Source organism: Balaenoptera ricei, chromosome 2, assembly GCF_028023285.1.
Source record: "Balaenoptera ricei isolate mBalRic1 chromosome 2, mBalRic1.hap2, whole genome shotgun sequence".
Classification (NCBI taxonomy): Eukaryota; Metazoa; Chordata; class Mammalia; order Artiodactyla; family Balaenopteridae; genus Balaenoptera; species Balaenoptera ricei.
Genome location: NC_082640.1, coordinates 112,972,066 through 112,986,912, shown reverse-complemented (window position 1 = coordinate 112,986,912; position 14,847 = coordinate 112,972,066). Strand labels below are relative to the sequence as shown.

The following is a 14,847-nucleotide window of genomic DNA, read 5'->3' as shown; positions in this document are numbered from 1 at the left end:
GGCTGAGCAGTGGAAACACTGCAGGCTCCTGAGCAGGTAAGACAGGTAAGGCCCAGGTCACTGAGCCTTCAGAGCTATAGGAGGAGAGGGAAGGTTGAGCTGGACAAGTCCCTTGCTTTAACAAGGTTCAAGAACTGTTAGAAAGTCTTTCTCTTGATGAGTCTGGATCCTTTCTGGCCTCTTGTTCTCGTCACAGGTTCCTATCAACTCAGACATCAGTGAGGATACAGCAGCTGGCTGCAGGAGGAGGGGCTCAGTGGATGGTGATGATGGGCAACAAAAACAAATGTCTCCTTTGTGGAACATCGCCCTCTGGAGGCCAGAGGGAGAACCAATAATCCATAAGAGCTGACTCTTGGCATTTCAAAGATGTGATCATCAAATCTTCACCAGAACGTGTTTCTTCCTTCCTGAATCTGTGACGATGTCATCTCCTGGAGTACATGGTATTAATCCTAAAGTAAATGAGAAATGGGGGCTTGTAACAGAAGAGTAGTTTACTTCACTGAGAAATTTGTTACAGAAGACCATATACTAGGTTCTGGAATATCATTGAGAGACTATTATTTTTTTAAAGCCATTCATGAGGCAGAAGGAAAAAGATCAATTGCCTCAGATGAGCTGAGCTTCATATGGCCTTGTGCTGCTGGATGTGAGCATTATAGCAGGTGAGGGAGGGGGAGAGAGTATTCCTTTATTTGGTGGTAAGAGGGAAAAAGCAAATTAGATCAGGGACTTTTACTTAAAATCAGCCTGGAACACATGACATTAATTATTTAATCAATGCAAACTAATGAAAACAACAGTTTTCTTTGTCAGGAAGAAAGTCTGAAGATGACTCGTTGAGCTCAGATGAACAACTTTGACATTTGATAAAACTATGAGAAAATAACTTGGGCACCACATGCTTAAGTGGAGAAAGTGAGAGTCCTGTTCCAATTGACAATGGTCAGAATAGACCGGCATATTAGGCCAAGTTAAGGGGACCTCACACTAAGAAGAATGCCAACAGAGGAGTACCTGCAGAGAAACCTGAGCAAAATTCTCAAGGTAAGGAAAATATGGCAGATAAATAAAAGATTCTGGAAAGAATTGTGAGAAAAAGAAAAAGAAACCTACATGAACTCCATAAAGCTGGAAAGAGTGCAACCAGCAGAGCAGGAATAAGAAGAATGTCTGCAGGTACAGAGGACATGGGAGTAGATTGACAGTGACACTCAAGGTAGCGAAGCAAGCAGCATCCCATGCAGGTAGGAGACAAGATCTGTCAATCAAGGGACATTCCCTCTGTGGTCTAATAGTAAGATGAAACTCTGAAGGGAAAAGACTTCCCTACCCAACTTATTTTAGCACACAGACCACTGAAACCTCAAATTGAAAGAACTAAGGAGAGAATTCTCCGGTGAAATGAGAATCTGGCCAGCTGGGGTCCTTTTCACAAGGTCAGAACAACTTCCTCCTTTCTGAATACTCCATTGACTTTTACCAGCTTGAAATCATTTCTCCCTTATGCTTCTATTCACTTCTTGACCCTGTCCATAGATTTTCTTTCACATGTAAGACCAAATCATATGGTCAGTTTGAAACTTTAAATGATTCAAAATATCTAATCAAGCATATGTACTCGCCTCCCTTCTTATCAAAGTTCCCACTGAGATAAAATTTACAAGTATAAACAGGGTAATGCTAAATCCATAATGTGAAAATAATAAAAAGGTGAAAAATATCAACAGTTCCCATAAGATAGAAAGTAGATGTGAGCATACTGATGGGTGAGACAGAGAGGGAGAAAACACAGCCTAGAATGAACTAAGAGAAGATTTTATTGCAAATGCAAGTGAAGGAAACTTACTCCTCAAGAAACTGTAGAGATTCTGGACTGAGAAAGAGAATAGGTATGATGCAGAGCAGGAGGGACAGAACATGGGGGCAAATTGAAGGTCAATATTTGGAATAGCTATACTAGTCTCCCTCTGTACCCTCCATCCTGCTACTGTGCTTATACGTGAGAAGCATAGTAGGCCAGCCTGTACGTGGGCATTTGATGTTCACTAAAGTTGAAGTAAAACACCTGGAATGCTAATTTTTCCTGTGAGTAGTTGACAGAGTTAAGCCGCCTTCAAACTGATATTAGGTGTGGGGGGAGCAGAAGGAACAAGTTAATAACCAGTTCTCTGCTCAGTCATCCTAAAAAGAAGCCTGCCAAGTAACATGGTAAGTCCACATGCGCGGACTACTGGTCAAGCATCCCACTCAGGAAGAAACCTTGTGGAGAACATGGACACAATGAAATATGGAGTCCATCCTGCTACCCAGCCCTTCATTCTTAAATATAAACCAAGAACAAAGTAACACTAGTCATTTATAAGTATAGATATGGTATCTCTTTCCATTCCTGGAAGCCCAGAGTCTTCAACTGTGAATCATCAGAGTCGCTTATACCTGGACCAAAGTTATGGTGGAATGTCATGCTCTATGGTCTAGTATGGGAATGTAGTATTTCGAGAATGACCAAAGGAACTAAGAGAATAATATGCTGGTGTCTTGGTCACTACTCTCAAAAAATCTTGAGTCTTGGCTTTGAATAATAATTTTCACATTTATTTAGATTTTTTTTCTCTTAAGTGATTTACCCTACATTATTTCAATTCTTCCACATTTGTAAGACCAGCTTTTTAAACCTCCTTAAATGAAGAAAGAAATTAACATTTTAAATACAATAATTATAAAGTCTACCTGAATGCAAACCATGTGATAAGAGAGTTCCATGTTAGTTGTAGACATTGCTGGTGCCCAGCCTAGATGCCCTTTTCCAGGCCAGTGTACCCAGTCCCCAGCGATTGCAAGTGTTGGCTACACTTGGCTCACAGTTGCCCTCTTCCCCAGAAAACTGATCTATGCCAATAAAGGTCACCATTCTCCAGTAGGGTATACCCCTGCTCAAATGACTGCTTTACTCTGGGGTACAGAGGTCAGCTGTCTGGCCCCCTTGATTCACGGTGGGAGGGATCAATTCTGTGGTGCTTTTCATGCTTTACATGCTCCAGAGATCCCCATGAGGTCACACTGGATCAAGAGTCCAGCTGAGCCACATCCATGCCTAGCCTTTTCCCTTCCGTCTTAACTTGCTTTTCTCAAAAAATTATGGATACAGGAAACCCCAATTTAGACTTTGCTTTTAAGGAACTCAAGACAATATGTTACCTCACTCAATCCTAAACCAATCCTGAAATATGTATAATACTACAGCCTAAAATCAAATGGCTCATTAGTGACAAAAGATATTCAAACCAGCACCAGAAACTACTTTCTTTCCAGTGGCACCAGAAGGCACACAAGAAAAGCGGGATGAGAATTTGACCATCTTGCTTCCAGCACAACTTCATGCCATTTCTCATTGCCTTTCAAATGTTTTTTCCACGAGTTGGAAATATTTGTAAGTCATAAGTCTGCAGGCTGAGAAATTGAAGCAAATTCTGATTGGATTGCATCATTTTAGTCAGGGACTATGTGAACAAAACCGAATAAAAATCTTAATTCCTCATTACCAAGTTGTCCCACTCTTTGGAGTACATAAACAATGTCATGTCTAACAGACCACAGCTTCAGCTTTACAGTGAGTGTGACTTTTAATTTTTTTCCCTCTAACTCAGTTTTAGATTTATTATAAGGCTGAATTTCCATCAGGCCACAAACATTTTTCCTGGACTTGGGCGTAAGTTATAGGACAATTCCACAGTGCAAGTGAGTCAGAAGAGGGGGAATATTCATATCCTTGTTGGTGTTCTCAACTCCCCTCATCAACATTTTCTCAAACATCCTCAGTACCATATGGTCTTTGACAGTTGATCCATGTAGGTCTTTAATCACAAAGCTCCTTGGTGTCTAGAATTTTTTATTCCAGATGCTCCTCAGAGATCCTTCTCAGGAAATCTGAAGTCATTCCGTGCTCCCATGCCCTTCTGCGGGTATGGGACATTCTATAGTTGTAGCTAATTCTACCATCTCCAGCCATACTCAAGTACACAGGAACCAACACACTCTCCCACAAGCCTCAAGCCAGGAACTTTGAGTTCTACTCAGCCTTACTCAAAAATGGTAACATAAGCGTTCTCTGATGTGAGCCCCTGCAACTGTCTAGGCTTTTTGTTTCAACCAGTTCTCACCTTCTGGCTCTAGTCCTTCCATCCACTCATCAAATGTATCCTTATCTAATCCACCAGTGGGGTAGCAGTTGAGGGTGGAGATGGGGTGGGAGATCTGTAAAGAACATAACTCATGACTTACAACTTTTTTAAAGTAGTTGCTTAAGACTCCTTTCTTTTGCATTTCTGTTTTTCCATACTTGTTTAAAGTAATGAATATCAAACACCTTGAATAACTACATGGGGAAAGAGCAAGGGGGACTAAGGACAGTGAGGGGATATCTCAGTTATCAAATTAAAATACTGTTGTCATATATAAGAGCATTGTAACACCAACCCCATTGAATAAATTTGTGGTATAAAACTAGAGTTCAAAGAGAAGACTGGAAAATATTGCAGTCATTCAGACCAATATGTGTCTTTAATTTCCCTTCAGGGCCAATTGTTTTCAGAATCATAAAAATGTTTCCCTCTGTTAACTCTTAATTCTCATTTTCATCTGGAAAGCAAACAGAACTGCTGTGCCCTGCAGCCTAAGCTCTGCATCAGGCAGTGCTGGGGCCCCATCAGGTTTGGGTACCGACTGCAGGTGCCTGGGGAGCACTGTGTGCTCACTGCACAGAGGTAGGTGGCTGAGTCGCTGGGCTGGGAGTCTCTCATGAGCAGGGCGACGTACTGCTTGGCTTTATTGACCTGGGCTGTATATCTTCCTTCCTCTTTGTCATTATTCATGTATCCGTCCAGGAGCAACTCAGGGCCTTTGCTGGGGTACTGTCTGTACCATGAGAAGTAATCAGAACCTCTGTCAGTATAAGTGCAGTTGAGAGAGGCGACGGCTCCCTCTGGAACATGCAGAGATGCAGGACTCTGCTCCACTCCCTTCTGTTGGCTCCTCATCCCTGTGCAAAGACACAACGAATGGTCAGTGGAAGAAGATTGGCTGGGTAATGGATGCTTCCTCTGCAGAATGTAAGTCATCTTTCCACAGGCCTCCCACCTCTACCTTCCCTTATTTAAGGGGAATAACATCATGTTTCTATCCAGGGGCCTACAATACAGAATGACTCCAAATACTTTACTTTACGTTCCCATAGAAATGCCCCAAACTCACACGTTAACTGAAGCCACAGGATCACCAGTAAAACTCTTGAGGATTTCATCATTCTTTCCTCCCCTGGTTCACTGAGGATTCAAATTTTAAACCCTAAAAAAAAAATGAGTCGAACGCAGACATTTCTAACTCTTCTGCCTTAGAAATCATAAAAGGAATCTGTTCTACAAGTGAAAAAAAGAAATTCTTTTCACCACCCCTGTTACACCACCGAGCTCCTCCTCTCATATACCTCTCTCTCTCTCTATTTCTCTCTCTCTCTCTCTCTTTCTCTCTCACACACACACACACACACACACACACACACACACACGGAGGAATACATGAGAGCTCTCCTCAGAGTCTCTGAGAAGACACTGCCATCTTGTGGACTCAAGACAGTGATCAAAGAAATATTCAAAACATAAACCCTTTTTTTGGGAACTGATGAAAGTAAAAATCTGCCACTTTCGTTAAATTAAAAATTTGAGAAGCATATGGTCCAAGTCAATGTGTGTGGGGAGAGCTTGACGTGGATGTGTATGTGTTTTACATCAAATGGCAATGCTTGTGTGAGCAAAAGCAGTTATATCAAGTGACCAGCTTGGTTAATACACCTTACTGGTAGTAGCCCAGTCAAAATGGCATTAAAATTTCATTCTTGTACAGCCATCTAGAATAAATGGCTGCTCCTAGATCATGGATAAATGACTATGCATGATCATGATTGATCATTGGATAAATGTGGTCCTAGATCATGAAGATAACCACCATTTATGTGAGTACACCGCTCTAAGAATTCCTTACCGTGGCCCAGCAGGCCCAAGGTGGTGAATATAATTGGTCTCTGTAAATGGCATGAAAATGCCCTTGTCCTTCTTGTTCTTTATCCTCCTATACAAAAGTTTTGAGTGTGATTAGGAAATGACTAGAAAAAATGACAAAGTTATAGTGGCTAGAATGGTCACACCAGTTTTGTGGTGGTAGAAAAGAGCAACAGCCCTGATACCAAGGAAGGGAGAAACTTAGACCCTGGAAAGTTTGTGTTTGTGGCAGGGACAGGGATTAATGCCATCTTTGTATGCTAGACCCAGCACTGCAGCCTATCAGAACAACCATATGGTCTGTGAAAACAGAAAAACTCATATGAATACGGCTTGTCCTGGACTATTCTGCTGTGCTTGACACCATCCATGGAAGCTGTTCAACATGGATTCCCATCCCTGTATGTGTCCAAACCTATAAATCAGCACAACCTTGTTTCAGTATGACTGGTACAAACATATAAGTTTCTAATGTCTAAGCATCCTGAATTATGCCTCACAAATGACACTGCTCATATAGCTTAACCAAAGTGAAGTAATGATGATTCTAATTAAGCTTAACAATGAATTCAAAACTGGATTGGGGACTTCCCTGGTGGCGCAGCTATTAAGAATCCGCCTGCCAATGCAGAGGACACAGATTCAAGCCCTGTTCCAGGAAGATCCCACACGCCACGGAGCAACTAAGCCCACGAACCACAACTACTGAGCCTGTGCTCTAGAGCCTGTGAGCCACAACTTTTTAGCCCACCTGCTGCAACTACCAAAGCTCACGCGCCTAGAGCCCATGCTCTGTAACAAGAGAAGAAACTGCAGTGAGAAGCCCACACACAGCAATGAAGAGTAGCTCCTGCTCGCCGCAACTAGAGAAAGCCTGCGCGCAGCAGTGAAGACCCAACACAGCCAAAAATAAATAAATAAATAAATAAAATTTATTTTAAAGAAATCTAGTCTCCTATAAAACGTTTCTACTAAGGTTAATTATTTAAATGTGTTCCCTAAGGAGACTTTCTTTCACAGTAATTTGAAATCAAACTTTGATATGTGCTGAAAATTATTTAACTTGAAGTTCCTTTTCGATTTTCCAAAGTCTTTTGGACATGTCTTATTTTTTCTCTTAGATATTTCACTGTGGGGTTACTAGCTTTCAAGTTGACCCAGCTCACTGAAATTACACCTGGCAAAGTGAGGTCAGTTGATTGAGGACAGGCTGAGACCCTGAGTGGATCTAATTATTTAACAGAGCCCACTGAGCCAAAGAAGGCCAGAATCTGAGTCTGCAGGTAAGGGCCAGAGAAAACGGAATTGCACCACATACCAAGCAAGGAGAACATACACAGAGTAGAGAGTTACAAGGGTGGGAATGACAAGAAGGAAAAAGGGAAAAACACAGACAAGGGCCTAGCAACATTTATTCAGTAGATATTTCTCAACTGACTACTATGGGCCAGTCACTATTCTAGGCACTAAAGGTAAAGCCATGAGCAAAACAAACAACATCACTGACCTCATAGAACTTCTACTCTAATTGGAGTTATAAGAAATAAACACATTGACGTGTAAGTGTCAACAATATAAGTGCACATTATGGTTACTACCATAAAGGAAATGACCAGGGTGTTGTGATAGACTTAAGAAGAGGTTTACGGATGGCTGCATTAGTCAGGAAGATCAGCGGAAGTCAGATGCGTTTCTCTACAGTAGTGATATCAGAGCTGAGACCTGAAGGATAAAATGAGTCAGGCTCACCAAGATTAGGGGGAAGAAAATTGCGGATGCATGAAAGAATAAGACCCAGTGTGGGACAGGACACGACAAGTTTAGGAAATTGAAAGGAGATCAGTGTTGTGGCTGCACAGAGTCAGGGAAAGAGAGTTGAGAGCTGAGACTGAAGGGTCAGGCGAGATTCAAATGATGCAGGACCTTGTATATCACAGCCAAGAGTTTGTATTTTACTCTAGGAGCATGAGAAATCCACTGCAGCATTTAGGCAAGTAGCAACAACCTTTGATTTACACTTAAAAAAATCACTCTTGCTACCAGTTCTATTAGTGCTTCTCAAACTTCAAAGTGATTAAATCACCTGGGGATTTGTGAAAATGAAGATTCAAGCTCAGGGAGTCTGGAATAGAGCCTGGGATTCTGCACAAGTTCCAATATTGCTGGTCCGCATGTTGAATATCAAAACTGTGGGTAACACATTGCCTGGAGAGAAAAGAGACCACCTAAAAGGTAACCTGGATCAGAACAGTGTTGTTCAAACTTTGTTTAATATTATCTTATTTTATGAAAGGATATGAGTTCTTGTTCTGTGTTTTCTAATCTTATTTTATTTATATTTTTAATGACAAAATGTGTAATGACAAAAATCTTACAGGGTAAAATAAAAGAAAATTAAAACACTGTGAAAATTTTCACTTAGTAAAATGGAAACTAATTTAAAATAATCATATCCATACTTGGTATAGTACTCGAATATCAGCAGCCTCATATGTTGCTGTTGAAGCCATGGCTTGGTGAAAATTTTCTTCATGGAAACCAGACATTCAGTGTCATGGTTTTCCCTTAACCAAGCAATTTCACTTCCATTGAAACTACAGCTTTAATGATGTTCATAAGAATATTGTCTGTAATACTGGATAATTGAAAAAAATACTAAAAAGGGATTCATTTCTAGAAGTACATCTAAATAATGGAAACTAGGCAATCAGTTAAAATTATGCTCTTAAAATATGTTTCCTGTTATGACAACATCTACAATAAATGTTGAGAAAAACAAATATGTTAATAAATACATTATAAGTACTTTATAATCCCCTTTCATGGAAAATTTACCTGTATAATATGCGAGCTAAAAAATTTGAAAACTAGTAATAGTTATAATTCTTAGGTCATGAAGTTATGGGAATGTTCTATTTTAAGCATGTTTATATCTTCTACTTTATTTAAAATTAATATGTATAATTAAGTAATAAAATTTTAATTTAACTTAAATTTAAAATACAAGACTCTTTCCTTCAAACTCTGCATGCTATTTTGCATCTTTATTGAAAGAAGCAATTGACGAGAGGTCAGAGTGTCTGGGTTCTGCTCCCAGCTTCCATTTTGCTCTAAGTCATGCTTTAAGTAGGCCATTCAAATCCGGCTCATCCAAATTCTTTTAGCCTATAAAATGAAGGCCAGGGGCTGAATCAGTACTTCTTAAAGTGTGATTGATGCAGGAGGTCATGGTAGGCAGTACATAGATGAAAATTTTAATTGTGACCTATGTGGTGTTATTTTAATTTGTAATAGACATCAAATATATGGTTTCACACACAGTATGCATTCAAACAAGGATAACTTTTTTGCCTAGTCATTTTTAAAGTCTATTTAATATAAAAACCAACTTAATATTAAATTAGTAAATAATGGTATAAGTGGTACACAGATACAGCAAATATCATGAAGACCGTGAACCAATGAGCAAGACACTACTGGTGAGGGTACAACATGGTGAAAACTTGCTTCCTGAACTCAGAGCCTGGGCACACAGGGCTCTGCCTTCTGACCTGAGGGCTAGACAGTGGAAGGCATCTGGGCTAACAGACCCAAGATGAGCACAGTCTGCACTGAGGAACGAACATTCAATAGTAACAAAAGGAAATTTAATTCAATATAAATTCGGATTCATTACGTAAAGGAGTGGTATATTATCCTTAATTTCTGTTTGGAGACAGAGATTTTAAGAAAATTCCCTCTGTAGTTTAAGAAAACACCTTCACCCCACCCTTAAGGCTAGAACCCCGTCAAGAGGCCCAGCTGCCAGCTGTGGGACAGGCTGCAGGCGCTAGGAGAGCACTGCCGCAAAGCACAAAAGTAGGTGGCTGAAGCCCCAGGGTGGGAGTCTGAGAGATGCAAAACACTGTAAAACTTCTCTTTTCCAAGCAGTTCTTTAAAATTCTAGTCTGCCTGCTCTTTCTGGCTTGACTGAATTACAGTCAAAGATACAAGTCCTTTCCCAGGCTTCTGCCTGAACCAATGGAAGTGGCAAACTGTTTTCTTTTGAAAAGTACAACTAAGAACAGCATGTGTTCTCCCCTGGTTACACAGGAATGAAGGACGCTGGTCCAATGTATATGGGCTGCTCACGCCTGTTGAAAGATAGAACCACAGACAGAGGAGCTTTATTCATGGCTGATTCTTTTTTGAAAGAATTTCCTTTCCGCAAGCCACCCAGGTGAGCCTGGTAACTCTAACCACCCTTCTATAACTTTCAGATTTATACAGGTTAGTAGGATCCGCTCTTTTTATTCATATCTTCAAAGCCCGCCAACTCAGCACAGCTACCACAAGAGAACCAGGCATGAAACTCCCAAGGACTTCTCCATTTTTCCATTCACCAGGCTCATGAGGACTCAGGTTGGAGTCTGAGAGCCCTCAGACACTACCAGGCCAAACAACTTGTTTATCTGAGTGCATATTCACATGTCTGCTGTCACAGGAAACTGAGAGGCTCCTCAGCTAACCAGAAAGTAGATCCATGCCCCAGGGCACACACTCACACAGCCTCCTGATCTCTGAAGAGGTAATGTGGAGAGAGACCTACACCTACTGTTTATCTCCTAGATTTTTCTCTTTCCTTTCTACTTATATACAATCCTTGAGCATCTACCATGTACAAGTTATACAAATAGAATAACTAAAAACGTTCCTCCTCAAGGAAAACCTAGAAAGATTCTTTTCTCTCCTGTCAGTGCAAAACCCTGCGAAATGAGCTGTTGGGTATGAATCGAGTTATTGACACTGTAGCTCAGGATAATCATCTTATATCCGAACCCTGCTCCATAAAGCTTGTGTGGATTCTTCTTACAATTTACATTAAATTATACAAGAAGCAAGGTATTGTTATTTTTCTGTGCATAATGTCTATAAGATAAAGAAAGCAAACAAGAAGGACATTAGAGTCCTTTAAATAATTGAAGAGAGTAGATTGACAGTGACACTCAAGGTAGCGAAGCAAGCAGCGTCCCATGCAGGTAGGAGACAAGATCTGTCAATCAAAGGACATTCCCTCTGTGGTCTAATAGTAAGATGAAACTCTGAAGGGAAAAGACTTCCCTACCCAACTTATTTTAGCACACAGACCACTGAAACCTCAAATTGAAATAATTAAGAAGAGAATTGTCCGGTAAAATGAGAATCTGGCCAGCTGAGGTCCTTTTCACAAGGTCAGAACAACTTCCTCCTTTCTGAATACTCCATTGACTTGAACCAGCTTGAAATCAGTTCTCCCTCGTGCTTCTATTCACTTCTTGACCCAGTCGATAGATTTTCTGTCACATGTAAGACCAAATCATATGGTCAGTTCGAAACTTTAAATGATTCAAAATATCTAATCAAGCATATGTACTCGCCTCCCTTCTTATCAAAGTTCCCACTGAGGGCTTCCCTGGTGCGCAGTGGTTAGGAATCCGCCTGCCAATGCAAGGGACACGGGTTCGTGCCCTGGTCCGGGAAGATCCCACATGTCGCGGAGCGGCTAGGCCCGTGAGCCACAACTACTGAGCCTGCGCTTCTGAAGCCTGTGCTCCGCAACGGGAGAGGCCGCGACAGTGAGAGGCCCGAGCACCGGGATGAAGAGTGGCCCCCGCTCGCCACAACTGGAGAAAGCCCTTGCACAGAAATGAAGACCAAATGCAGCCAAAAATTAAAAAAAAAAAAACTTCCCACTGAGATAAAATTTACAAGTATAAACAGGATAATGCTAAATCCATAATGTGAAAATAATAAAAAGGTGAAAAATATCAACAGTTCCCATAAGATAGAAAGTAGATGTGAGCATACTGATGGGTGAGACAGAGAGGGAGAAAACACAGCCTAGAATGAACTAAGAGAAGATTTTATTGGAAATGCAAGTGAAGGAAACTTACTCCTCAGGAACCTGTAGAGATTCTGGACTGAGAAAGAGAATAGGTATGATGTAGGGCAGGAGGGACACAACATGGGGACAAATTGAAGGTCAATATGTGGAATAGCTATACTAGTCTCCCTCTGTACCCTCCATTCTGCTGCTGAGCTTATACGTGAGAATCATAGTAGGCCAGCCTGTACATGGGAATTTGATGTTCACTAAAGTTGAAGTAAAACACCTGGAATGCTAATTTTTCCTGTGAGTAGTTGACAGAGTTAAGCCACCTTCAAACTGATATTAGATGCAAGGGGAGGGGAAGGAACAAGTTAATAACCAGTTCTCTGCTCAGTCATCCTAAAAAGAAGCCTGCCAAGTAACATGATAAGTCCACATGCCCAGACTACTGGTCAAGGATCCCATTCAGGAAGAAACCTTGTGGAGAACATGGACACAATGAAATATGGAGTCCATCCTGCTACCCAGCCCTTCATTCTTAAATATAAACCAAGAACAAAGTAACACTAGTCATTTATAAGTACAGATATGGTATCTCTTTCCATTCCTGGAAGCCCAGAGTCTTCAACTGCAAATCATCAGAGTCCCTTATACCTGGATCCAAAGTTATGGCGGAATGTCATGCTCTGCGGTCTAGCATGGGAATGTAGTAGTTCAAGAATGACCAAAGAAACTAAGAGAATAATATGCTGGTGTCTTGGTCACTACTCTCAAAAAATCTTGAGTCTTGGCTTTGAATAATAATTTTCACATTTATTTAGATTTTTTTTCTCTTAAGTGGTTTACCCTACATTATTTCAATTCTTCCAGATTTGTATGACCAGCTTTTTAAACCTCATTAAATGAAGAAAGAAATTAACATTTTAAATACAATAATTATAAAGTCTATCTGAATGTGAACCATGTGACAAGAGAGTTCCATGTTAGTTGTAGACATTGCTGGTGCCCAGCCTAGATCCCCTTTTCCAGGCCAGTGTACCCAGTCCCCAGCTCTTGCAAGTGTTGGCTACACTTGGCTTACAGTTGCCCTCTTCCCCAGAAAACTGATCTATGCCAATAAAGGTCACCATTCTCCAGTAGGGTATACCCCTGCTCAAAAGACTGCTTTATTCTGGGGTACAGAGGTCAGCTGTCTGGCCCCCTTGATTCACGGTGAGAGGGATCAATTCGGTGGTGCTTTTCATGCTTTTCATGCTCCAGAGATCCCCATGAAGTCAGGCTGGATCAAGAGTCTAGCTGAAAAAAAAAAAAAAAAAAAAGAGTCCAGCTGAGCCACATCCATGCCTAGCCTTTTCCCTTCCATCTTAACTTGCTTTTTTCAAAAAATTATGGATACAGGAAACCCCAATTTAGGCTTTGCTTTTAACGAACTCAAGACAACATGCTACCTCCTTTAATCCTAAACCAATGCTGAAATACGTATAATAGTATAGCCTAAAATCAAATGGCTCATTGTAACAAAAGATATTTAAACAAGCACCAGAAACTACGTTCTTTCCAGTGGCACCAGAAGGCACAAAAGGAAAGTGGGATGAGAATTTGACCATCTTGCTTCCAGCACAACTTCATGCTGTTTCTCACTGCCTTTCAAATGTTTTTTCCATGATTTGGAAATATTTGTAAGTCATAAGTCTGCAGGGTGACAATTTGAAGCAAATTCTGATTGGATTGCATCAGTTTAATCAGTGACTATGTGAACAAAACTGAATAAAAATCTTAATTCCTCATTTCCAAGTTGTTCCACTCTTTGGAGTACATAAACAATGTCATGTCTAACACACCACAGCTTCAGCTTTACCGTCAGTGTGATTTTTAATTTTTTCCCTCTAATTCAACTTTAGATTTATTATAAGGCTGAATTCCCATCAGGCCACAAACATTTTTCCTGGACTTGGGCGTAAGTTATAGGACAATTCCACAGTGCAAGTGAGTCAGGAGAGGAAGAATATTCATATCCTTGTTGGTGTTCTCAACTCCCCTCATCAACATTTTCTAAAACATCCTCAGTACTATATGGTCTTTGACAGTTGATCCATGTACGTCTTTAATCACCATAACAAAGCTCCTTGGTGTCTAGAATTTTTTATTCCAGATGCTACTCAAAGATCCTTCTCAGGAAATCTGAAGTCATTCCGTGCTCCCATGCCCTTCTGCGGGTATGGGACATTCTATAGTTGTAGCTAATTCTACCATCTCCAGCCATACTCAAGTACACAGGAACCAACACACTCTCCCACAAGCCTCAAGCCAGGAACTTTGAGTTCTACTCAGCCTTACTCAAAAATGGTAACATAAGCCTTCTCTGATCTGAGCCCCTGCAACTGTCTAGGCTTTTTGTTTCAACCAGTTCTCACTTTCTGACTCTAGTCCTTCTATCCACTCATCAAATGTATCCTTATCTAATCCACCAGTGGGGTAGCAGTTGAGGGTGGAGATGGGGTGGGGGATCTGTAACAAAAATAACTCATGACTTACAACTTTTATTAAGTAGTTGCTTAAGACTCCTTTCTTTTGCATTTCTGTTTTTCCACACTTGTTTAGAGTAATGAATATCAAACACCTTGCATAACTACATGGGGAAAGAGCAAGGGGGACTAAGGACAGTGAGGGGATATCTCAGTTATCAAATTAAAATACTGTTGTCATATATAAGAGCATCGTAATACCAATCCCATTGAGTAAATTTGTTGTATAAAACGGGAGTACAAAGAGAAGACTGGAAAATATTTCAGTCATTCAGACCAAATTGTGTCTTTAATTTCCCTTCAGGGTCAATTATTTCCAGAATCATAAAAATGTTTCCCTCTGTTAACTCTTAATTCTCATTTTCATCTGGAAAGCAAACAGAACTGCTGTGCCCTGCAGCCTAAGCTCTGCATC

The 14,847-nt window shown here is 40.7% G+C and overlaps 1 gene segment (V, D, J or C); it reads right to left on the bottom strand.

Moving 5' to 3' along the window:
- Positions 1–4,516: 4,516 nt before the first annotated feature.
- On the bottom strand, positions 4,517–5,315 carry LOC132360120 (T cell receptor alpha variable 12-2-like). The segment is given in 3 exon segments: positions 4,517–4,577; positions 4,756–5,044; positions 5,257–5,315. Coding segments are annotated over 3 exon segments (402 nt in total).
- Positions 5,316–14,847: the final 9,532 nt, after the last annotated feature.